This window comes from Schistocerca serialis, chromosome 2 (genome assembly GCF_023864345.2).
Source record: "Schistocerca serialis cubense isolate TAMUIC-IGC-003099 chromosome 2, iqSchSeri2.2, whole genome shotgun sequence".
NCBI classification, from domain to species: domain Eukaryota; kingdom Metazoa; phylum Arthropoda; class Insecta; order Orthoptera; family Acrididae; genus Schistocerca; species Schistocerca serialis.
In genome coordinates this window covers 716249042-716263949 of record NC_064639.1, presented here as the reverse complement: position 1 = coordinate 716263949, position 14908 = coordinate 716249042, and the positions used below count along the sequence as shown (strand labels likewise).

General features: G+C 39.4%; 1 protein-coding gene across 1 annotated transcript in view; it reads right to left on the bottom strand.

Moving 5' to 3' along the window:
• LOC126457902 (ATP-binding cassette sub-family C member 4-like) overlaps window positions 1-14908 on the bottom strand; it is a 274881-nt gene that overhangs the window by 149544 nt on the left and 110429 nt on the right. The window contains exon 5 of the mRNA XM_050094578.1: window positions 14682-14886. Coding sequence (XP_049950535.1) covers window positions 14682-14886 — 205 coding nt within the window. The remainder of the gene's footprint in view (window positions 1-14681; window positions 14887-14908) is intronic.

Genomic DNA, 14908 nt, shown 5'->3' with positions numbered 1-14908 from the left:
CGAGGACACGCCCACCACACGCTCGCCAGCCCGGCGCGCTGACGTCACGGGCCGCCGCCCTTCCGACGCCGACCGACACCCGCCAAAGCTGCCGCAGTGCCATCACGCAGTGCGCGAACTTTAAAACACACGCGCGCCACCAAACGATCGCCGCGTTTTCGCAGCTACGGAGCTCCGCTCTCCAAGGGGGGATCTGTGTGGCGGCAGCACCGTCCAACGCACGAGGGGTGAACTACGGCACTGCCAACACAAGTAGGGGCAGCTGTACCGTTATGCGGAATTTCGGCAACGGTGCGTCGCACACCGGACCGCACGGGAACAAAGCTGCCACCAGTTCGAGCTAGTCGACGTGACGCGACACATGTCTCCCCAGTTCTTCCGCCGCGGACCATGTGCGTCAAGTCAACGTGACACCGCCGTAAATACGTACGCGCGGTCGTAAACGCAGTCGCCGTTAAATTGTCTTTCGCTTCTTCGCGGACGTTACGGCACCTCCGGTCGCGCCAAGAGCAGAACGTTCTGTGACGCAGCCCTTTGTCTCGCTCGGTCCACGCGGTCGCGCCACGGCTCGTCACTGGAGTGTGCACCCTCCGGGATCTGTGACCGAGCCGTGCCGCCAGTGCAACGCGCCTGTATAGGCGGACATTAGCGAAGTATATTATTTGTCATTTATTGTAACGGCAGGAAAAATAGATGTGTCCTGTTCAGAAACCGCTTTATTCATTTATTGCCACAAAGCCTCTTTCATGAGCATAGTGCGTGGGCGCGGCGATAAATGCCGGTTCACTGCACATGAGCGACTGTAAGCGGGGATACAACACGTTCCCGCTTCAACAGCACACAAGGAAAAGTGAGGTGCACATTTAACGCGAGCAGAAATATGTCTGCATGGAAGGAACAGCACTCCCATTCTCTGGCGGCAAATTTTACATAAGTGAGCACTGTCGAAAGCTCTCGTAGTCGAATGCTGTTCTGATGCCACTTTCAGGATGTATTTCAGAGCGAATTTGTTTAAATAATGGACAATGATAATTGTTAAACATTCAACTATTTGGATATCAGTATAACTGCTTATGTAATGGACTGTGAACATTTGTAACCATTGAAATATTGGGATATCAATACACTTGTTTAAGTAATGCATTGTGGTATAATCGTTAAACATATAAAGTCCCATTTAAACTGTAAGGTGTCAGGCAAATCCAACACCTTCCATGAAAACCCTGACATGATAAGCAAATCCAGTAGTATGTCACATAGCTCCGAATAAATCCTGACATTAAATTAACCAAATTAATACGAGTAACGAGTGAGCAAATGGAATACCACAGACCAACACAAGAATGCCTAAATGCATGTCATACCTTCCCACCGTGAGACAGACGCAGTTCGGAGGGGAGAAACAAGAACAGAAGCCGAGAGCAGAACCGTGTTAAGCTAGAAGGCCCTACAATACGGGACGGACACCCACGTCGCCAGCTAACCGCTATAGATCTTACGATAACACTAAAAGGACCACACCAGCTGCAAGTTTTAGCGTGAGACTTTTTCGCGTCTCTGTTACATTGCAAACTTTAAAAACATTGCCCCACCACGGAAAGTATTACGTTCTCATTGGATAGACAGAATTTTCGTAGGCAGAGCTTAAGGTTAACATTGAGACCCTGATTGGTCAGATGAAAACACAGCCAGATAGTTTCGGAGCTGTGCTGCCCGCTGCCCCCTGACGAACACCGACAAGGTAATGAACGCACGTGATGCCGCATAACAGAGCATAAAGCTTCACTCAGAACTGCAGAAGTCTCATCTGTTCAACCCCCTTTTTGCATAATGCTGGTGTCGATCGTCAATTGAAGCTCATGGTGTTCACATTTGCCACTTGAAGTACAAATCTGAATCGCGATGATTTTTCTGTTATATAGTTATTGAGAAGCCACATCAGCCACTGTAATTTACGACAAGTTAGATAAGTAATTAAAGATAATTGAGGGTCACTGTAGACCATTTTGATAGTTTTCTCTTTTTTTGAAACTTAATTTAAACCTATATTATAGATGTGATATGGCATAGGTCATCCTTCGATCCATTGTAGAACTTGGAAACCCATTCAGGGAATATTTGTTCACATTTTTGTTGAACGCAGTTGGTTTTTACCATCCTGTATTAAAACATTTCCTTTCGTCAATAGTGCAATTTATAAACAATGTTTTGTGAATAGAATAAAATTTCCAATAGTAAACTTAACTGCTTTTTTGACGTTATTTTACCAACTAACTAAAAATAGGAAAGCCTTGAACCCCTTCCACTAAATTTAGTTAGTATTAAGATTCTTTTACAGGGAGTGCAGTGGAGCTGATGCTGAAATCATTAAGTATTTGGTTATGTCATCGCTAGTCTCACTGAACTCTTCTGAACTCTAGATGTCATGTGTGGTCTGGCGTCTCCTTACCAGCAACAGGCCCCAGGTTCAAACTAGTCAATTCCCCAAAAAATACGCTCAGAGCGTCGTTGCGCGAAAGTGGTAGGGAGACACGATATAGAACAACAGACACCACGCAGAATGTTAGAAAATGGCGACCCTGCCAGGATGGTAAAATACCATGATTGAAGGTCGACCATATGCCTAACTGGGTCAGAAAAATATCCTGTTAAAAAACTTTTCGTAATAAAAATTTTTTTTTGAAAGGCATAAATAGTTGAAAACAGTAGCTGCAGCGATAGATAGTGAGACATTCTAGCAGAGACAATAGCATAATTTAGTTATGAATTTTAAAAATTGTTAGAATTAAGTTTTCTCCTCAATGCAAGCTCACAGGTGGCGGATACATCGTTGACAAGTTGCTTCTGTCCCAACAAGTAAGTGAATGGATTGTCAGTCTTGGGTATAATAAGTGTCAAGTCGTGTGAACAAAAAGTTTATGAAACGCGTGAGATCGTATGAGCGCATGTTGATTCGAAGTAGGGCGCGTGAATTGCTTTTAAAACAGAAAATAAGGGATTCGGAAAGATTATCAATGGCAGATCGAGACGTTGACCGAATTGAGGTAGAGACCCAGCATGAAAATGGATAGAGAATAGAAGGCAGCACAACATACGATGCAGTATCGCGAGAAATAGGACATATAACGCACCATAACGAGGATAATGTACGTCAAGGCGTAGAAAACGTAAATCAGCATACGACAGAGGAGCAGGAAAGTAGAGAGACAGTCGATGAGGATTCTAACTTGCGTCTTGAATACGTAGAACCCATAGTACAAGTAAACATAGCTCCCTCGCCACAGAGTACAAGGAATGCGAGCAGAAACGTGTCACAGCACAGTTCAATGCAATCGGTTGCGAACCAACACTTGGGCGAAAACACAGAGCGTAGGACGTCGGAAGAAAACGCAATAGAACCCACCAATCTGGCAGTTTTATTACAACAAATTACGGAAACCATGACAAGGCAAAATAAAGACATAGCGAACCAAATTCAAATTCAGAATGCAGAAACCACGAGACAAATGCGTGCGATTAAAGAACAAAACAAAAAAATTCAGTTACACCTAAGTCATATTGAAGACGAGGCAAAAGAATCTCGAGAAGTGATAGGAAACTTAATAACAGGTCACAATCAATTGAGAACAGACATTGACAAGGTACAAGCGGACGTACAAACATTGCGTAATGACATTCAGGACGAGATCAAAACATTACGTTACAACACCCAGGGAGAAGTCAAGTAACTAGAGAAACTGATAAACGAAATTACTAGACAAGCAGCAGTTATAGCGCGTGAAGTTGTTGAAAACAGTGTGTTACACAAACGTATCACGAAAGCAGCGCTGAAAAGATATGCTAACCGCATAGTCAAAATAGAAGCGCAAACGAAGCGACAATTTCAGAAATTGCGAACAGAGTTGTTGCAAACGATTGAAGAGCGTAGTGAACAGGTTCGAACAAGCACAGAGTCTGCAACCACAGCCGTATCTGTAACAGCACCGGAAAAACAAGCAATTAACCAAGATATTACGCATTTGAGATTCTAATCACAGGCGGAAAGTAACATACGTGAAATCAGACAGCCTGCACAGCAACAAACACGTTTCGAAATTCTTGATGAACAAACGTCATCACAGACACATGCGGAACCACAAATGTATGTAGTTTGGATCGTGCAATGAAGCAGCAAGGTTAGACTGACAAGATACCGAACCAATACCTGACAATGGAAAGCCAGGTCGCGAAGAGTACAGTGCAATGCATTTAGCTACACGTTCGCAAACCGATGGAAGAAAATTATCGCGTACCACTCCAACGATACTATGCAAGGGTAGGCGAAAGTTACAGTGGACAATATCCAATGGATCTACCACAACCGGAAAGAACGACGGGAGAAATGATCAGAAACAAAAGTGGCGAAGAATCGCGAATTTCATATGGAACTATGACGAAGTACGACAACGATCATTTCCTCACAGTCAGAAAATTTCAACACTTTCGAGAAGGACACTCATTACATCAACGAACTTTTATTGATCAATTTCGAGTAGGATTACCAGAACACTGGACGCTAGCACACAAATTAGACTTTATATGTGCCCACATGTCAGGAACAGTCGCAGAAACCATGCAGAATGTTGCAGCGACATGCCGATCGTACGAAGATTTCAGAGAGAAGTTTCTCTCACGATATTGGTCAAGCGAAGCACAAAACAGAGTGAAGTACGAATTATTACAGAACACATATTTTGAAAATTCAGGAGAGAAGAGTCCCGTGAAATTTTTCGAATTAACGGCAAAGAAAAATCAATGCTTAGATGTACCATACAGTGACGGAGAGTTGATTAAATTATGCGCGATGAAGCTACCATTGAAATACCAGCAATCATTAGTAGGTCGCGGAGGCAATGACGTCGAAGCATTTAAAGGTATTCTAAGGGAACTAGAGTTCATATTTTCGGAAGATGACGCAATAAAAAGACGAAGCGCACGTGAAAACGAAAGCAAGAAGCAGTGGAATCCACAAGACACAATACGAAGAAACAATAATTACGAACCATGTGATAACGTCGCACCAAGAAACGACAATAGATTTCAACAAAGAACCGATTATGGATTTAGAGGAGAATATGGCAATAACTATAATTCACCCAGGAACGGCAACAACTATTACAGAGGGAATAACGACAACCGGAACGGGTACTGGAGAACCAATAGACTGACAAATTATCAGCAAAGAAACCACTATCAACACGCTGAACAAGAAAAGAGAATACAGATAGAAGAGGTGGAGGTAAGACCACCAAACCCCGATAAACGTTCGAATTGAAAGCTAAGCGCCCATGCCAAAGAGAATGACGCACCGACCCAGGACAATTGCAGCACCTTGAAAAGAGAAGTAAAAATCTTATCACGAGAAGAGAAGAAGGAAGAAACAAATCCGCAGAGACCAGATGAAAACGAAGACAAGAAAATAACAATATCGTGTTGGGACGAAATTAATTGGGAGAATACTGACGAGGAAGATGAATTACCAGAGGCATGCACAACGAATGTAGGCGGAAAGGACGAAGTAATGAGTATTGCAGAGCTATTTGAGATGGAGACCAGAGATAGCGAATTCAATGAGGATAATGCGCAGTCGACAGAAGTTGAAAATAAGTTACAATTGGGCACACAACCCAACGTATATAATGAAGGAAGTTATGAAGCGATAATTAGAGCATTTAGATGCGATTATGTGGAAGTAGCGACGAAGAAGGAGAAGATAGACGAGGATGAGGAAAAAGTAGAGGATGTTGAAGAAAGCGTAAATGAAAGAAGAAATAGAGAAGAGGAAATAAAAGAGAGAGAAGTAGCAGTCGAAGCTTATCCTACAGAAAGTTCGAATTCACAAGGGAAATTCCTAAAAAGAGTCATGTATGATTCAGTGGAGGATTCGTTGATGCAAGAAGAAGAAGAACAGAACCAACCCTTTCAAATTCAACCAATTGTGAAGGCCATGGTAAAGCATATCCCAGTCAATATTGTAATTGATAGCGGAAGTGAACTGACTGCGATCTCAGAAAATTTATTCATGCAGTGTAATGCCAATGAGGAATTGCCAGTTCTGAAAACACGTAAGATTAAAGTAAGGGGTCCTATTAGAAACAATGCTGCGGAAGTTACGAGACAAACAAGGTTAACTCTTTTGTACCAAGGTCAAAAGATCGAAGCCAACTTCGTGATTATACCTAAACTAACTGTAGATTTGATTATAGGTGCAGATTTTTTAAATGAGAGACGAGCGATGATAGATATGGGGAAAGGTAGCGTAACATTCGGGAATGTCACACTTCTCTTTGTGCAAAAGCTAAAATTAGAAGAAATACCAGTTATAAACAAACAATTAAGAATGACGCGAAATAAAGAGGATGCACAAAAGGTGGAATCGCCTCAACTCATGTTAGAAGTCCATAAAGAAATCGACGAAAAATTGCAAGAAGTTCAAGGTATTTCGGAACACAGTAAAAGGGAATTAGAGGGTATTTTACGAGATAAAGCAGAGGTATTTTTACCTAAGACTGGCTGCAATAAACACTTTCAGTACAAGTTTGAAGTAAAATAGCACAAACCATTTAGAGTGCCACCCTATACAATCCCATTAAGCTACAGGAATAAAGTATTCCAGGAGATATCTAAAATGTTAGATGACGATATTATTGAACCACCTACCTCCACATATAACAGCCCGCTCCATATTGTACAAAAACGAGATAGGAGCATCAGGTTAGTGCTTGATTCCAGACAGATCAACACAATCATAATCACTGAGACAGATCGCCCAAAAAAATTAGAAGAATTGATACAAAACCTCCACGGTGCTAAGATATTTTCATCAATTGATTTACAGAGTAGTTCCTGGCAAATAGAATTGGCCCCAGAATGTAGAAAATTTACAGCATTTATCGTATTCGGTAGATGTTACCAGTTTAAACAATTGCCATTTGGTTTAAACATATCATCAGCAGCTTTTATTAGGGGATTTAATACTATACTCAGTCCTGAAATTTTACAAAAAATTACTTGTTATATTGATGATGTGATTATTGCAGAACCCTCTTGGGAACATCACAACAACACATTAAATCAGTTTTACAGATCATGAAAGAGCATGGAGTCACAGTAAATACAACAAAATCCAAATTTGGAAGTCGAGAGGTCAAATTTCTAGGACACATAATTTCAGAGAAAGGGGGAATGCCCGACCCAGAAAAACTAACGGCAATCAAAGAATTCTGTAACGCATATAATAAGAAAACTCTCGGAGGATTTCTAGGTCTCATCGGATTCTATAAAAAATTTATGTGGATCGACTCTCTCGCAACACCACGCCTATGTGCATTGACTGGAAAAAAACACGCCATGGGTATGGGATCAACAAGCCAATGAAGAATTTTTAAAAGTGAAAAACGTACTAACAACAGCACCGATTTTAGCACATCCTGATCTAACACAAAATTTTTGTATGGCCACTGATAGCGCGAAAACAGGTTTAGGAGTTGTTTTATTCCAAGAATACGAACAGGGAGGGCTAAGATCATACAGAACAATTGCATTTGCCAGTCAGGTACTCACAAAAAGCGAGAAAAACTATTCAGTTACGGAGCTGGAAGCATTGACCATTTTATAGGGCTTCCAAGGTTTTCGATACTTCCTATTCGGAAGAAAAACAAAAGTATACACTGACCACAAAGCATTAGAATTTCTGTTATCCGCCAAACTAACTCATGGGAGGTTATCCAGATGAATGTTAATACTACAAGAATTTGACTTCACTATTACACACATACCAGGACCAGCGAATGTATTAGCAGATGCTTTATCACGATGTCCACAGGGTGCATCCAATAACATAGGTTTGGAAGCAGCAGAAGACCAGTTTACAATGTACTATATGAAACAAGTACCTTTCGAAAACCACATTACGACAGCATTGAAAAACATAGGCAAAGAACAGGACAAGGATCCCGAAATACTAGGAATCAAACACAAGTGGAGAAATAAGGATTTTCCAGACATTCGACAGCACTATCTCGTAAAAAACAACGTTTTATTTTTTAGACGAAATTCTACAACGAATGAATGGTTAATTTATGTCCCAGATGAACTAATTAATAAGTACCTATGGTATACACATTTAAGTAATGGCCACTTTGGACCAAAGAAATGCTTTTTAAAAATAAAACAAAAAAGCCATTTTCCTAATATGGAAAGACGAATTAGAACAGTATTAGTCAAATGCAAAAAATATATGAGGGCTAAACACGTCACTTTCCAAACCAAACCACCTATGTTTCCAATAATCCCTAAAAGATTAAAACAAATAGCTGCAACAGATTTGATGGGGCCCCTCCCACGCACAAAAAATGGATATATCTTCGAATTTGTCGTTTTGGAACTTACTTCTAAATATGTTAGCTTGACACCATTAAAACAGGCAACAGGTCTTACTGTAAGTAAAGCATTTAGACAAGATTTTCTCAGACAAGCAGGTCGAGTGGAACGAATAATTTCGGATAATGGCCCACAATACAAATCAGTGCAATGGCAGAACACGTTAAAACAACACAAAATAAAACCCATCTTCATATCTAAGTACAAACCTAGCGTAAATCCAGCAGACGATCTATGAAGCACATAGGCACTTTATGCCGATTATATGCAGGCAAAAGACACGACACTTGGGATATATACCTTAAAGATTTTCAAGAAGAAATAAATGAAACGCCACATAGCACTACAGTACTACCTCCACTTACTGTACTTAAAAATATTGAACCCCCAAACATAACCAGAAAAAATGTTTGATTTCCTATTGTACCACGTAGACAGTGCAAACAAGTCATAGCAACAGCACTCTCCAACATCAGAAAGGCAGCCATTAAAAGAAAAGAAAGAGGAGATAGAACAGCAATTAAAAGCACATTCTCAGTAGGCCAGAAAGTATTTGTAAAAACACACCATCTCTCCAGCAAACAGAAACACAAAATACATAAGTTTTACGCTGCATACAAAGGACCTGTCATAATTAGCCGAATTGCTCATGATAATGCTGTGAAACTAATGAACCCAAAAACAGGCAAAACCTTAGGACTTCACCATGTGAACCATATCAAAAAGTTTGAAGGTTAATTTTATTACTGGTAAATAATTAGCAAAATATTTCAAGATTATGTTGCAGATAAGATCGTCAGGAGAAAGAAGAATGAAGAGAGAGGAAGGTGGGAAAAAGAAAGTAGTTTCAATAAAAACAAAAATAACACCAGTAGTACTATAGATTAAGGTGAAGGGATAAAGCATAGATAGTCTAACAGCATGAAATACTAAAATGCTATACACTACACAAAAATAAAAAACGAATTTGAGGATTCTTGTAGACGTTAAGACTCAAAATATCTTAGAATTGTAACACGGAAAGGGCGCCGAAATTTGTAAAGCTTTTAAGAAGGCGTAAAACAATGTAGGTACTAGACATATGTTAGATGATTATAAGTAAAACTTTTTGTAAGAACCATTGTAAAAACTCCAGCAAGGACGAGATGCAATGACCCACAAGTTGCAACACGAGAAGTATCAAGAAAGAAAAGGACGTAATTAGCAAGACACGATTCCTACAAGGCAGAAGCGTCGAGAGAAGGGAAAGGACAGCGAGACCAACAGAAGGCCCTTGTAGCCGAAGTGAGCAGTAAATAAATCTGCTGCCAAGCTGAACCACAGGGTGGCAAAACCCTGCTGGGACAGAACACGGAACCACACAGTGGCGGAACCCTGCAGAGACATGATAGGACACAGACTGCCAGAAGGGTCTCTGAACGCCCCGACTCAGCGGAGTGAGCAAAAAATGGCCTGACGAGAAGACCGCTTGGGCAAGCCACCACTGGCAAAAAAATATGTGTAAGTCACACTACTGCTATTAAACAGCACGTTGATGCACGAAACTGAAGAAAACTTCCACAAAGTAAAAATGACATGCCCAAACAATTTATCAAACTGTTACTAAGAGGAGAACTTCAAAGCGACTAGTTATCAATAAATATTTCCATATCCTGCCCAGAGAAGAACCAAGAAGCAAGTAAGAAGCAGAGAAAAAGCAGGAAGAACAGAAGTTGAAGATTCGCAAGATTGAGACCAAGAAAGAAAATGGGTGAAGAATAGACGAAATACCTTCCCAAATCCCTATCCTATTGTAAACTAGTCATCTGCAAAGTATTACAACGAAAAATTACCGCTTTCAGCGACACATAACGATGACCTTCACGCATACAAAGCCAGTAAACCACGAGATTCTGCACTCACAGCTCTATTCCATTATGGGACCTCCACAACAGCAACACACACTTTCAAAGCCAACAAGGAACGACGAACGAAGCTGTACATCAAATACTTGCCCACATCCTTCTTGCTCAAGTCCATCACCTTCGTACAAAAAACATTCGCCAACCTCATGCTTAAACATTCATAGGATTGTGTGAATGTGTGAAATCAAATTATGTGATGTAGGAATTGTGCAAGAGAAACATGTGAAAAACTAAATAAGTTAAGCACACCAGACAGCTAATAAACTACAAAATAATAGTCATTGACAATGGACTTAAGTAAAAAATAGACCATCGATAAAAATAAGTCGTTAGTTCTGAAATGGACAGTGTATAAAGAACAAAAGTAAGGCACAATAAACACTAAAACTGTATGCCACTTATTTTCTCCTCATAAAAATAAAAGAATAACTATATTTTACTTATTTTGTCCTTATAAAAACAAAGAATAAAAAATTATCTTGTTGGATGTTTTCCCTTTTTTAAACATTTGTACCATTTGTTAGGTAATATCTCAATTCTTGTGTATGTATATTTCTTTGTCAAAGCAATTCTTGGAAATAATTCTTCCTTGTTACTGTAACAATGTTGAAATGAGTGTCTAGAAACAAAAACATTTTACTTGTACATGATATTTAGAAAATGTGTTGGGAATAGATTTTACTTAATTACTACATTTATAAAAACAACATTTCTAAGAAAATCGATGTGAAAGACTCCTCACTTTCGATAACAAACTTCTTAAAAAAACAAACTTCACAATTAAATAAAGAAAGAAAATAATTAAAAAATAATAATTATAATAAAATAAAAATATTCTTCCCTTGTCAATATAAACATATTTTTGATAATAATGTGGAAGAATATAAAAATATAAATTAGTAATACAAACTAGCATAGAACAGAATAACGTGGCTGAACAGTAGGCAGCAAAATTTAGATAACAGAATAATTTTTGACTGACTTAGACAACGATTCAATCATTGCCTAACTTCAGTGCAAAAATAAAGTTCGAAGGGTGGTGATATGTAAGGTGTCAGGCAAATCCAACACCTTCCATGAAAACCCTGACATGATAAGCAAATCCAGTAGTATGTCACATAGCTCCGAATAAATCCTGACATTAAATTAACCAAAATAATACGAGTAACGAGTGAGCAAATGGAATACCACAGACCAACACAAGAATGCCTAAATGCATGTCATACCTTCCCACCATGACACAGACACAGTTCCGAGGGGCGAAACGAGAACAGAAGCTGAGAGCAGAACCGTGTTAAGCTAGAAGGCCCTACGATAAGGGACGGACATCCACGTCGCCAGCTAACCGCTAGGACCACCCTCAGCACATGTTAAAAGCTAGAGCCTTCCAGAAGAACAGTATAGATCTTACGATAACGCAAAAAGGGCCACCCCAGCCGCAAGTTTTACTGTGAGACTTTTTCGCGTCTCTGTTACGTCAGGACCACCCCCCAGCCCATGTTAAAAGATAGAGCCTACCAGAAGAACAGTATAGATCTTACGATAACACTAAAAGGACCACACCAGCTGCAAGTTTCAGCATGAGACTTTTTCGTGTCTCTGTTACGTTGCAAACTTTAAAAACATTGCACCACCACGAAAAGTATAACGTTTCTCATTGGATAGACAGAATTTTTGTAGGCGGAGCTTAAGGTTAACATTGAGACCCTGATTGGTCAGATGAAAACACAGCCAGATAGTTTTTTTAAACCAACTTCGGTAAATTGTAGTAAGGAGAAGTTAGAAAAGAGTTGCTTCCGAGACGGCGAGCTGTGCTGCCCGCTGCCCCCTGACGAACACCGACAAGGTAATGAACGCACGTGATGCCGCATAACAGCACATATAGCTTCACTCAGAACTGCAGAAGTCTCATCTGTGCGAAAGTGGTAGGGAGACACGATATAGAACAACAGACACCACGCAGAATGTTAGAATACATGTGTCTTTGGATGACAGTTTTGAAAAGTGTGCATTTGGAATGCTGGGGGGAAATCAAGTAAATCTGTAACAAATGCCCGAAAAAACTGTAAATAGCAATTTACGTGGTCATATGTTTGTAGTGCTTGGAGAAAATTCCTTTGGCGAGAACACCCTGAAGCAAATTGCGAATGTCACCTAAATTTCACACATTTGTTGCCTGGGGGCAGTGGCTGACTCCCGATGATGCTTCATGGTGATCGACTGAAAAACATAGCGTAAATGACATCTGATAATGGTGACTACCACACCACAAAGATTGTTGGGTGCGAACTCATGCCAACTGGATTATGCTCCTGGACCGGAGAAGAGGGGAAATGGAGGCGGCCATTTTAGTCATAATTATGGTAATTAAGATAATACTAAAATTACCTGACAGCCATTTTATTATAGTGGGTCATAAATTATGGTCATTAGTATTACGTTAAAAGCATCTTATCATAAATTAGATTTATATGAAAGTAACCAAGAGCACAAGTGAGCAATTTTTTTGCTTTAAGAACACAAATTACTTTTTTTTTTACATAAGGGCGTTAGACCTAGCGGCCAGTTTCCTTACATAAGGAGAATAACGGGCACTTTGTGCTGAAACTGTCACAGCCCCACAACTAACGTCGCTCATTTTGAACACCTGACACTAACAGTTTGGAGTCAAAGTTGGCTGTGCAAGCCTGTTAGTGGTATAATAAATCAAATCTGATGTTCTACACAGTATGTCTTCATCCTAGAATCAAGAACAATGTTTCATTTTGCAGGGTTAGCATCAAAACGAAACCGCACAAATAGATTTTAACAATGACAACATACTTTTGATCTGAGAAAATCCGACAGGAGAGTCCACTTAGTTCACCGTCCTTATACGAAGCCGGCTGCGTACTTCCATTTTTCCTCACATTGGTAAGTCGCAGTCTCAACTATTAATTGTTATTAGCCGTACAAACATGTGTGATTACAGAAGGAATCAAGCATAAATCAAATTTTATTTCCATCGGTGGCTCAATGGATAACACGTATGAGGGAAGTCCTAGCTATGATCTTAAAAGAATTACTCAAATTGTTGAAATAATACTTTTAATAACTACTGTCAAAATAATTTTATAGTGATATCAACTCGAATTTTGTTATTTCTTTCTCTCATTTTCTCTCATGAGGTAAATCTTTGAACAATGCAAACATATTTCGAATGTTAATTTTGGCTGAATTTAAAATTTTATGTAACAGGTGAGTGTATAATTTTTGTGTAATGTAAGAGAGATTAGTTTAATGTAAAAATAAGGAAACACAGCAATGTTCTATAAGAATTTAAAAATAATTATTAACATAAATTTCTGTAGTGTATATACTTTTTACATATATGAAGAGAGGTAAATAACACAAAAATAAAAAAGGTATGACTGATTTTGGGATAATTTCTGTAGTTACATTTAACTTCAAAACAGATCAGCTTTAGCTTTCTTGGAGAAAAATTGAAAATGGTTGTTTGCTTTGCACCCTAAATTTAGTATGATGGAGACAGTTTCCTTTATTAACTGATGTTAAGGGCTTATTGTACCTCAAAGGCTGAGTAGTCATCACTATGGCAATTTTGTAAAAAGTAGAAAGTTGATACTAATTTGTACTCTGATGATCTTCTTCAGTAGCTGGCTTCAGTGCTGAAATTACAATGAAACAGTTTTCATTAAGATGTATTAAATTTACACTAACTGGAGCATATGATCTGACCGCCAGTCGTATCACTTTCTAATATTTCATAAAGGCAACGAAAACCTGAAAATTGCTGTCATTATTCAGATAAAGAAGTTGTGATGTATTATGGAAAGGGGACTTTGATTGTGTCATTAAGAAAATAGTAAACATCTATTTCAGATGCACAATTTGTGAGAATACGAGTAAAGTGTGCAACCTGCTTCAAATAAGAAAGAAAATTAATGTCAGAATGGTCATATCTGTCATCCACATCACAGACAACGAAAATTCATATTTCACCTACACATCTGCAATGTCCTTCATGTGACAGTATTAGCTTGTCATCTAAAATACACTGTTTCAGTGTACCATTATATACTAACTGCGGCACTAAGTACGAACATCACATTGCGTATTCATAGTGTAACATCCACTGATAGGACAAATTAAATTAATGTCCAGCTGTGTAGTTCAGGTAGTATAATATAGTTAGTTTCCCGTTTAGTGCCTTAAGGAACTGTGATTGTGTTTCTTATGAACAGCATTGTGTCGTCAATTTGTAATAAGAAAACGATTCAGACAGAAAAACTGTTATCCATTGCACAGACACTGGTTGTTCTGTGTAATAGTCTTAGTTTCCGACATTGTGCTTACCTTCCTGTAGAGAAGGGAACAGCAGGCAACCCTGATCCTCATGCCGACCAAGGAAACTTTCAAGTTGTATTGGTGAATGCAGAACGCTTTGACGAAGTTGATGAGCACCAGGCCGCTGGCGTACAAGTAAGCCTGCTGCTGGGTGACGTCGCTGTTGGGGGAAAAATGGTGAATGACCAGACCCAACAGCACTGGCTGCGCCAATCTGAAATGGAAAAACACGTCGA